Source organism: Molothrus ater, chromosome 1 (assembly GCF_012460135.2).
Source record: "Molothrus ater isolate BHLD 08-10-18 breed brown headed cowbird chromosome 1, BPBGC_Mater_1.1, whole genome shotgun sequence".
NCBI classification, from domain to species: domain Eukaryota; kingdom Metazoa; phylum Chordata; class Aves; order Passeriformes; family Icteridae; genus Molothrus; species Molothrus ater.
The window spans coordinates 129,834,191-129,846,287 of NC_050478.2; the positions used below are offsets into that span (position 1 = coordinate 129,834,191).

General features: G+C 38.3%; 1 protein-coding gene across 1 annotated transcript in view; it reads right to left on the reverse strand.

The window, feature by feature from the left end:
* Nucleotides 1-12,097, reverse strand: part of VPS13B (vacuolar protein sorting 13 homolog B) — a 433,772-nt gene that overhangs the window by 20,541 nt on the left and 401,134 nt on the right. Inside the window, exons 50-56 of the mRNA XM_036379056.2 lie at nucleotides 11,755-11,943; nucleotides 11,170-11,316; nucleotides 9,670-9,950; nucleotides 8,028-8,155; nucleotides 7,237-7,436; nucleotides 4,627-4,745; nucleotides 2,694-3,508 (exon numbers count right to left, since the gene is read on the reverse strand). Of these exons, the coding sequence (XP_036234949.1) occupies nucleotides 2,694-3,508; nucleotides 4,627-4,745; nucleotides 7,237-7,436; nucleotides 8,028-8,155; nucleotides 9,670-9,950; nucleotides 11,170-11,316; nucleotides 11,755-11,943 (1,879 nt within the window). The remainder of the gene's footprint in view (nucleotides 1-2,693; nucleotides 3,509-4,626; nucleotides 4,746-7,236; nucleotides 7,437-8,027; nucleotides 8,156-9,669; nucleotides 9,951-11,169; nucleotides 11,317-11,754; nucleotides 11,944-12,097) is intronic.

Below are 12,097 nucleotides of genomic sequence, written 5' to 3' on the forward strand. Positions count from 1 at the left end.
GGGTGGGGGAGGTATGTATAGATGGGAGAGATGTTCTTTCTGCTTTTTCTGATCAATAATATTGCAATAATTCCTTAGAGCCTTTTTTTCCTCCCAAATATTCTTGACATTCCTTGTCCTACATGGTGGTGTGATGGCAAGTGGCTACAGGACACTGCAGCTTAGTGCCTTGGTGCCCTGCAACATCCCCAGCAGGCACCACCAGCCTGGCACATGGGGGACTCCACTCGCCTGCTGGGACAGCCAGCATTTTAGGAATGTAAAACAGAAAAAAAACAGGAATGAAAACAGTTAAACACAAAACTGAGGGGTAGCCTGGTATGCCAGGGATGTTTTGTTGTAATCTGTCCATGCCTCTTAGGTTTGAGAAGCTCTGAGTGGATCATGCTCATCCTAGGAGAGTGTATGGGAATAATGTACAACATGCAGCACGGGTGACCCTCCTTGGCCAATGCCCAGAGCAAACCCAATGGCTCCTCACTGCCAGCTTGGACCACCCAACCCAGGGAAGAAGGCCTGGGATTAAGTCAGGAATAGGAGAATGAGGAACCAGGAACAACCCCTCAATTCACAAGCTCTGTGTGGCATTTTACTTTGCAGAATACAGTATCATGTCAGGTTACCATTCCCCACTTATGCAGAGTAATTGTGTCCACTGACATGAAATGAAAATGACTGTATTAGCAGAGATCCACTGAATTTTCCTTATAGAATTATAGGGTTAGATGTTGTACCAGGGATATTTTTGAATATAATTTTATTCGCTTTTATATAGGGGACAACTTAATTAGAAAATAATAGGAGATTTCCATTGCAGGTTTGGCTGATTTGAGATAAGCAATGCTAATCAGCATAATTGAACAGAGCTCTCCAGTCTCTCCCATGGTTTTAATGGATTCTGACCACTCCTTTGCAACACACAGGGCAACCTGATGCACCCCCTCCAGCAAGCTTTGGGGCAAATCCTGCTCCCTCCCACAGGTCAGCAGTGGTCCTCCACACAGCTAAGGGCAAAAGAGTGCATATCCCTGAGTATAAGGTATGGCTGTATGGGCAGGCTGTCTGTGCAGATGCCATCAGTGATTTATGCATGAGCAGAAGGGGGTTGAACAACCCCTATTCCAGATTAATGTAGTTAAAATGCAGGAGCACAAGGTCCTCTTCCATAAGAGACCAACTGTGATAATGGTGAGAAAAAACTCAGGGTTTGCAGATCATATAAAGCTTTTTGCTTTATTTTTTCCTTCCTTTTTTTACTTTGTTGACACAGTCAGCTCTTTTGACAAGTGTCACAAAGTCTTCTATATAAACTATTTTCATTGCTAAACCAAGCATTAATCAGCACAATTCACCATTTTAATTATGGAGACACCTTTCAAACAATACATTTTAGTTTTAGCACTTTCAGTGGGAGTTAACTATATATGCATATGTATTTTCCTGAAGAGAAGTTCCACCAAAGCAAACCTCAGTTCCTAATACTTAAATCTGCTTGATTTCAGATACATCACTGATCCCAGAGCAAGTGATGGGGGACAAGCATTTACACTGTGGACCATATTTGGCCACAGTTTCACTCTTAATTACCAAGCAACTAGATCTGCCCTTCTGTACTATGAAATTTAACTACACAACAAATCCAAATAAGTAGCAGAAAGAAAAACCTGCAAATTTTGCAAGCATAATATTGCAAGAAAATAATGAACTGGTACACTGCTCTGGTGCACAACTGTGCACACTGTTGTCACAATCAGCAGTGCAAGTCAGGCATGCACACAGTGAAACACAATGTCAGCATCTATAAACAGATGAAATGCACATGTACAGTTTTGGAAAGGGTGCACAGAAGTCAGGTTGCAGCTATGCTTCCAGTCCAAATGGAAGCATTAGGATCTCAGAAAATCGGACTATTAGTATTGCAGGAAAATAAATCCCACGTTTCAGTGTGGAATATGTTACTTCTGTGTGATCATGGAGGAGTTTTCTGTCTCAGGCACAAATTCTGTGCTGCACCAATACTCATCAGAGACCAGATTTCATTACTTCTACATTAGTATTTATGGAAAAAAAATGTACCTGATAACTTAAAAAAACTAATTGCTTGCTATTGATCCCATATAGGAGAAAGTTACTAACAGCAAACTTCATAGTTCTTGGATCAAAGGATAACAAACATCTGTGTGCCAGTTTAGATTGAAGGCTGTATGAAGAAAGACAGATTCCTAATCATAAACTGCAGCCAAAAGGAGTTTTAACAACAAAACAACATTCAGGCCTATAATTTACTTCTGAAGGCAGAGCAACATGCTGAATAATTTGATTAAACAGTGTTTTGGGGAGTTTATGTAAGGAATGTGGGTTGATTCTGACTAGTGCTATAATATAAAATGACAAAACCTAAGCCAGCTGGAACACATTTTAATGCTGTGTTCAGGGTTTCAGGTGGCTAAAGCCTTCAGGTGGCTGGCTAATGTCTAGCACAACGTTGCAAACCTTCCCTGGTGTCTGCTCAGCTATTTTACTTCCCTTCTGTTGCACGACAGGACCTGAATGGTGTCTGAAAGTATCGTTACCAAACAGTGTCTATGGAGAACAAAAATTGTACTGCTACCATCCAGGGTACTCATCTTGAGCGACAGCCCCAGAATCCTGGTACCCAATGAAAATGTTGCTCGTTAAGGAGAAGCACTGACCTGCTCTGAAAAGGGCTCCAGCAGCGTAATGCATGGCCAGGGCGTGCACAAGCTGCCTGGCCGTGGTGAAGATGGGTCCTCGCTCAAACACAGAGAAGGAGAGAGGGGTGTGGTCTGAGGCTATATACAGTTTCAATGAAGCATGAATACTGACAAGGAGATTAACAGGTTGTATTTTTAATCTTCTGAGTTTCACTGGCTTGACTAAAGCTCTTGCATGCTCTCTCACTTGTTCAGGCACTATCAGGATAGTATCTGAAGCACTGATGGATTTACAAGCAGTTTTGTTTTCTGGAAGATATGTATCAAACAAAGTCTTGATGTAGTAAACAAAGGTGTCTTCCACATACAGCCTAGCTGGTTTGAGCTCAAAGCTGAAGTCATTCACGTGAAACATGAAATTCTCTTCCTCAGAAAAATCAATGCAGAGTTTAATAAAGCAGTTTTCCTTATAGCTTTCCAAATCTTTGTTACAAACAATGAGGTTGTTCATTCTTGACCACTGCGCGGTTTCAGTTTTCTCTTCTTGGCACAGCAGGACTGCAAAATGGAAATTGGATTTGCTGTACAACTGATTGTCCAGTTGCAAGTCTTCACAATACACTTGGAGACTATGAAACTGTGGGAGGCCTTCCACAGAGTCCTGCTGGAAGTCCTGTGACAGGGAGCTGGTGGCTGGGGCCATGTGGAGGAAAACATTGTCTGCTGTGAGACGCAGGAGCTCAGATGACACTTTGTGGTTTGTAATATCATCAAATGCAGCAAGACTCAATTGACTGATGAACATTTTCAGTGACAGGGTCTGCTCTTGACTTCTAGACAGGAGGGAAAAGAAGTTTTATTACTTCCTGTCTTTTGAGCTCACCTGGCATCTTGCTTGCTCTATAATATGTGGGAAGCTCATTGTGTGAGTCCTGCTAACATTACTGGGATTTAGCAACCCTAATCACCACAGTGAGTACCACCCAGGAGGTCTTCTGAGAAACAGGACAGTATATATCTATACCAGGGTTGTCTTTTTTATCATTCAACAGGATAGTTTGGACAGGAACATCTCTATCTATCAGTAATTCCCTATTATATTTTACAGAAACAGATATTCAAACATGCCACAGATACAATTTTCTGAAGCTTCATGTACAGCCTCAGATGCTTCACTGAAGGTTACTATTACAAATAATCATTTCACACAGCAAGTGACCTCCAATGAAGCCACTGCAGTATTTCTGTGCTGATGGCATTGAGGGCCTCCCCCTGCAATTAAACTGCCCATTGCCAAGTTTAACCAGCAAATGGACTATCAGGTACTGCTGAGGACCAGTTGCTTGGGGATTAATACTTAATTACAATGCAAATAAAAACAGTACAACAAATTCCACTCTAATTGTAACAGGATTGCTGGAGGGAAAGCATTCTGCAGAAATAAGTAGTATTATAATTGCACTTGAAAGAAGCTGAGGACCAGATTGTGGTGTATTATGGAAGTGGGGAAATCTTCTAAAGAAGGGTGTTATAATCAAGCATGATTAATTACTGACTGTAAGGCTATTTCCACAGCTTTTGCATATTAAATCTTTGGGGGCTTGTAATATTACAGATGGCAGGACCTGGCTAAACAAATTCTAAACTGATGAACACCCTCAAAATTAATTACTACGGAAAAGGTTGTTTTTTTTTTTTTTAATTAACAACTCAGGTCCTCCTTTTGTACCAGTCATCTAATGTTTACCCTAAAGTGACATGACTTTTGATGTCAGATTGTCCTTTTTAACTGTGATATACAAAGCCATATGGTCTAAACATATGCTACAGAGCATGCAGCAGTATTAAACAAAACAAACAGCTAGGTTAAAGTTTCTAAGTCAGTTAACACTTAGAAAGCTGACTGAGCTCCCAGTAATGCTTTTAATCATCTTTTATGTGCTTTATGTACCTGTTGAAGTTGTTACCATCAGGTCCTGCTCTTCCTTCTGGGGCCAAGGTTATCACTATTGCTCCACAGTGATGGGTGATGTCCACATAAACACAGCCAAAGCCAGTTAAGAACACAACCTAAAAGAGAGGGTTAAAAACACATGGAATGTAACCAAAATCGATATTTTTAATGTCATAAATGAATTTAATGTTATTAATGCCTTCTGGTTGAGATCTTTTACTCAAATCAGGATACTATTCAGGAAAAAAGTCAGATTTCAGTGATTCAGAAAATAACTGCTCTGATACTTTAAGTATTTCAGTTATTCAGGGAGATGAAATTTGCATCTCATCATTCAACTGCATAAGTGAATACATTTTAATAAGACACTTCTCCAGAAAGAAAACAAGATGTGCTGGGGAGGGTGGAGTTTATATGAGAAGAATAAAGAGGAAATTTTAATTTGTGATTTTGGATTAAACAGAAAGGCATTTTCCTGGAGCTCTAAAAAATGCCACTTTCTCCTCTAGAAAACAAACCCTAAACTAGCCTTGTGTTGCTATGCCCTAGCTCAGAGCTGGGTGGATGAATGGTTGATAGCATCATCTAAAACACATGAAGACTGAAAAGTAACTAACATTTTGGATCCATGAAAACTTGCATTAAGAACTCAAGACTGAAAACATTATTAAGCCATTTAAACTGGTTTGTGAGAACACAGGCAAGATGCCAGCATGAGAAAATGGCAAAAATCTATTGGAAAGCATAAAACAACTAAAAAGGCAGGGAAAATGAGAATTTGACAACAGGTTTATGTCTTGCTTAAAGGTGTACAAACTTTCATACTGGACAAGTTGTCTTTAGGAATATCCTACTTAGAGAAGTGATGTACTGCTTTTGGAGCTTAATTCTGCAATATTTCCAAGTTTTGTGTTTCTCCAGAATATAAAAGATTAAGATCTTTTAAAGGTTTGGAAAATTCACAGCAGTCCTTTTAGAGCAAGCTGGCTTCTCTTTTCTTGTAAGGTTACTATCAACACAACTGTTTACTAGATTGCAGTGACAGAAGCCATAATATAATGGAATGCAAACTTGAGAAATAACACAAAGATATTGGGCTAGCACAGGTAAAACAAACAGCTATTTGTCTTGAAGAATCTTTACTGCTGTTAAGAAGTCACCAGAAGCAAAAACAATTGCAAGTTTAGTAGGATCAGCACTTAAACTGATTGTTAGGCTATTCATAATAACCTTGTACAGAAAATTAAATTTCATTAATAAAATTTCTTATTTTTCTGACAATTACATATAAGAAAATTTCTACTTTTGACATGTCAGTTTTAATCCTTTGCTTGTCTGGAAGAGATTCACAGTCTTACATGGAATTGGAGAAAAAAGGACATGTACAGAATTTTCAAAACTATAATTATTCTTAAAAAACCTCCACTGATCATGAAGATTGGTCATTTTAAATTCCAATTTCAGATGATTCTGATGATAAAAACTTCAATATTTATTAAGGTATTAGTTTTAAGTAATTTTAAACTTACTTTCTAATAGAAAAAGAAGTATCTATCTGTGATCACATAGAAGAAATACAAATTACCTAAGATCCTTTAAATCCCAGTTATTTCACAACCTGAACTGAACTGTATGTGACACTATTAGTGTATTACTTATTCACTTATATTCACAGTTTTCAAAGAGAAAGACAGAAATCCTGGGAAAATTTTCAACGTGTACATCCTAAAACTTCAATAACAGAAGGCTGTACTTTTTTGGAGAGCTGTTCAAGTAGACAATGATCCCCAAATGTTGTCTTAGCATCTAATTCCTTCTAGGAGCCAGATACTTATAAAGAACCCTGGTCTGGCATAACATTAATGACTGAAATTCGAAACCCTGCATTGCTTGACTGGCTTGCTGAATGGAACTGAACTACTTGCTATATAACATAACACTCAATAATCAAGAGCATTTTGTGATTTGTGCCCAGGGAAAACATCTGAAACTAGTATTTCTTTCAAAGAGCCAAGCAGTTTATGTTGATTCCATGTAAACTAATGACTTCAAAGATGGAAAAAATTCCCATCAAAAAGAATTACTCCAGTCAAGGAAGCTTTCATTTACCTCAAGATCCAGAGAAAAGTAACAGAAGGCAAGAAAAGGGAGGGGTTGTTTTGTTTTAGAAAGACATGAGTAGCTTCTGTAAAGACACAGAGTGAGAATGACCGTGACGATTCCTACAAGATATTAAGATAATTATCCTGTGATAATTAGGTCACCAAATTTTCCTGGATCCTGTGGCATTCTTTGCTTAGAGAGTCCAGAAATTTTCAAGACTGATTTTTTCCAGGCAACACCAGGTTGATTAAAAAGTGAAAAAAAATCAGTGTTATAAAGCCTCTATGTTCTAGTTATTTTCAAAAGGAGACAGTAAAGAAGATAGTCTGTGCTCTAAAACTTCCACAGGAAGGGGCTTAGCTAGGCAGGAGAGTTCCCAGGAGCTAAATAAAACCCCTTAAACCAACAGAAAGGATACATTTATTGCAGAGGAACAATGCACTGTGCAGGTCAGAAAGACAACCATTTATGGTGTGAATTAGGAAGTAATGTATAATGATTTACTTGTGTTCCTTGGTTGTTGATGTCCACAACATCACTCCATTCATTTACTAATTCATCAGATGACACCACTTTCAAGAGAATACTGGGCAATAAATCTCTTGTTTTGCAGTCTGGATAGCTGGAGATTTGATGGTAAAGTTCATGATGAACTGAACATTCAGCTGGAATCTTTCTACAGAAAACTTCAAACTTGGGTGTATCTGAAATGTTATAAAATATACAAGATCAGAGCCTTCTAAAACCTGTATGCAATCAAAACTCATCTATGCTTGCACAAATAAGAAAGCTTCTGTCTGAAATATTCCTAATAAAAACATTGCTTTTCTATCACTTAGAGTATTATATGTTTGGTTTTTTTTCCTTTTCTCTTTCTATTTAATAAAATTTCACAGAAATAATATTCCACTGATCATTACATTAACTTATTCTGACCAGACTTTTGACAATATATTTTGTTACATTTGCAAATCTGAGAAAATAGAAATGTTCCAAGGGATTGAACTGATGTCAGCAAAACTCTACTGCCTATGGATTTCCTACAGCTGGGTCACCTTGACAGCTGGAACCAGGGGGACCCAAAAGCCCTGAGACAAATATTTAAGTTCATACTCCTGACCTCACAATTAGCTCCAACAGCTTCCAGAGTCTCTCACTTTGAGGCAGACCTTCATGAGGGCATCAAGTTCTTGCTATAACCAAAACACCCACTGAACTCAATTTTGGACTGGAGATACAGTAAGATATGTTGTACTACAACAGTGCACTGTTTCTAATTATGGCATTGTACCTACCTTTGAAATTCTCTTTTACAAGCAATGGAATGGAGCACCTATTGTGGATAATGATACGAGGACTAGGATCCTCTGTAAGTGTTAGGTACGTCACGCCAAGATGCTCTTGGTAAGTCAGTGCTATGGCTCTAAAACAAAAGCAGATATTTTGGATTATGCCTGTTTTGGGTGAAATCTTTAGATATTATTACTCTGAACAATTAAAAACATTCAAACCTAGCATCTGTAAGATTTTTTATTATCAAGTTCCAAGTCCATAGATATTTATCTACATTTAGGCAAGTAGATGTCTCCAACAGAAGAACACATGGAAACAGCCTAAAAAACATGAGAGAAGAAATTGCTTCATGGAGAGTGCTCATGAGTTAAACTGAACATGTGTGTCTACAAGATGAGAGCCCTAGCCAGCAGAGATTTATATTAAATTAAAAACATGAGATTGTAGGTCCAAATTTCCAACATAAATCTTTAAAATTTTCCAGAAGAATTTGCATGGATACTTCTCTGGTACACATGAAAGGTATTTGAACAAATCTAGCTGACTGCTCCCCTGGAATGATCCACAATGCTATTGCTCTTTTAAATGTTAATGTTATGGATCATCACTACATCGCTTTCCAAAATGAATTTAGTTCTACTCATTAGCTACATAAAATATCTTCATGCATAAACATACATTTTTTTTTCTCTTGAGCAAATTTATTGGCTATTGCTAAAAACCCTTAACCTCATGGTGATTTTAAAAAATCCAAAGTCTGAAAATCTGATTAGGAATATGGGATTCTCTATGCTTGTGGCAGAATGATAAGGAATCCTTCCCTTATTGTTTCCATTAATTTTTTTAAAATCTGAAGTCTGTGTGAGTATCTGTAGTATCCAAAATGACACCTCTTGGACTCTGCAGAGGAACTGTGTGAGGGTTTGAATAATATCAAGCACTTCAGGGAAGAGAAAGATCACATCTCTGGTAATATATACTGATGTAGCTTCTCTAATTTCAGCAGATTGTTTCTTGCTTGTACCAGTATAAGCTTGAATGGATTCAGAAATCAGGTTCAAGAAATTAAGCTGCTCATCTGACAAGTCACTGGATTGCTATTTTTAACTAGCTGGCTCCGGAAGTTTGTAAATAAGAATAAGAATGTACAACTGCACAGTTCAAGTTTTAAAATTAGAAATTTTTCCTTGCTGTAATCTCAAAATAGTTTCATCCCTTTTGTCTTTTCTTCTTTATCCTCTTATTATGCTTACAAAAATATATGTCTACCTTTTATAAACAAAATCTAAATTTTTGTATTGTATTATTACACACTGTCCTTGAACTCTTAAACTGTTGTTCACAAATTAAAAAAACACCCTAATTCCTCAATATAAGCTTTTCATGCTCTTATTTGTGTGCACAGAAAAAAATAGCAGGCCATACATTCTAAAAAGTGTACAACTTGTACACGGTCGTATCACTAAACCATTTACAATAAAGGCATCAAAACCATCAGAAGATAACAATTTTTAAATTAAAGTAAGACTTGCCTTTATATATGGGGGGCATGTGTTACTTTGACTTTTGCATTGCTCTCTTATGGTTTCTGCCTAGCTGAGGCTTGACAGCAACAAGCCAAGAGAGTTGGAGAGTGCCCAGTACCTGGTGCAGAATCCGCCTTCGGTGCGCACGGCCGTGGGCACCGCCACGCTCTGCCTCACCAGCTCCGCGCTCACCACGGCCGGGAGGCTCCACAGCTGGCGGCTGCCGGCGCTGCCCAAGGCCAGCACCAGGCGCCTGTCCCTGTCCCCCAGGGACGCCCCCGCCGCGGCGGCACCCGGCTCCCACAGCAGGTCCCAGCAGGGCACGGCGCTCAGCGCCTCGCCGCAGCCTGCCCCGGCCGGGCCGACGCTGAACACCGTACTGTCGGGGCAGTGGAAGTCCTGGAAATGAAAAAGGGGGTGGTAGCATGGCATGCTGGCTCCTAAAAGGAGGTTTATTCATGTTGGTTTTGCACAGAACACTCTCAACTAGCCAATGACCACAACTAACTAATGGTTGCACTAAGTGTGCTGCCTGAAAGGCTACTTGGCCAAATTCTGCCTTCGGGGATAGGTTTGTAGCACAGCTATCTGGGGGTCCTGAGCAACCAGCTCTAGTAGAAGTTGTCTCTGCCCATGCTGAGGGGTTTGGAACTACATGATCTTTAAGGCCCTTTTAACCCAAGCCTTTCTCTGATTCTCTAATTCTGTGATCTACAGCTGGCTCTCAGTAGCACAACATAGCTCTACCAAAATCAAGTTACATTCCTGTAACACAATGGCGTGAACAAAATCCATTCATGGTTACAAAAATAAGAATGGATTTTAGCCTCAGCATTCTCCCAATTCCCTATATTTAGACTGCCACAAAATGTGTGATGCACAATGGTAGATACTGATGTGAAGAAAACTAAAGCAGAAGGAAAAGAATACAGAAACAGGAGCTTTAAAAATTTGTTCATTTGCCAGCTCTTCTATTAAGTTGGACCCTAAGAATTCTTTCCACATATTTTACTATAAATGTAATCTCCAATAAATATGTATAAACGGTTGATTAAAATATATTGACCATGCCTACATTTTAGTTCCTGCAAGCTAGTCCTTAAATATTCTGTGAGATTCTTAGAAAACCGATATTCACAATCTGATGCAGGCTATGAAATACATAAACTTTGGGCACATCTCTAGTTCTGCAGCTTTGCTCAGATAACTGGAATCTTCCCAAAAGGAAAACAAAAAGTTTTCAGCCTGCCAGGCCAATATACCTCTTTTACACACAAACTCAGTAAAAATTCTGAGAACATTTTCAACAGCTACTACGGATTACACTGCCTATTTTACTGAAATGGCCATTAGTGCCTGAACAGATGGAGAACAGGCAGAACTAATTCTGCAATGTGCAAGAATTTGCTGCTTGCACAGATTTCTGAGCACAGTTAATTACTGGAGTTGAATTTACCCAGGATTCAGTATTCTAAATGATATAAATTACTTTATGATTATTATGTCTAAAGATTTCGGTTCCAACCTCTGCTATATGCAGCTCATCTAAATACAGTTACAGATATAAACAACCATTTTCCACAGATGACAAACAAAAACAGTATCTACAGTGTTTTACCTCTTCTCCTGAGTGGGATTTGGAAATAAAAAGCTGTGGCCTATAATAGATTTGATATGATGTATCATTGATTATTGTTGTCTTATCTTCTATTTGTAGAATTTGTATACCTTGTCGAACCATGGAAGAAATGCAGAATTCACACAACTGTAAGATAGTGAAATTGTGATGAAATGAAAATTGTGATGAAGTCACACAAAAATACAAAAGGTAGTGAAATGTAGCAATAGAAGTGCTGCTCTCTTTCTAATCAAAGAAATTCTCCCTATATTCATGCACTTTGTAACTGGAGCCACATCACGTACTTTTGAAGTTGCATCTGTCAATGTTATCCAAACAAGATTGAAAATTCATTAATTCTTTTTCCAGGAGATATTTTATTATCTTTATGGGTTGCACAGTATGTTTTTGGCAATCTAATTCTTTAAATTATATTTCATACATTGTTTATACTCTCTTTATGTTGGACATATATTAACATAATTAGGGAGAAGCTTTCACACTGCATACATTTGATTGTTTTATCTGCTATATGACTTTGTTTTTACATGATAAAGTTACAAATCATTATGATTTTCTTCTAACCTTTTGATGACCTGGAAAAGCACCGAGTTTAATTTCAGCTTCAACAAAACCTTCTTCATCCAATGTTACTACTTCCTCATTATCAGCATCCTTCCATTTTGGGGAGGTCACATTATGAACCAGTTCAATTGCCACTGATTTGTGCACAGTATTAGTGTTTGCCCAGTATATTCCAACCTGAAAAGCTTCCTGCAAGTGAAAAAAGGACTGATCGTCAGTGGTTCACAATTTGATACATTTCTACTACACTTCTAAATGCACTTTCCAGTAGGCAGTGAATACAATTTCCTGCCTTTCTCCTTCTGATTCTTTCTATGTGGTACAAGGATAGATGAAACCACAA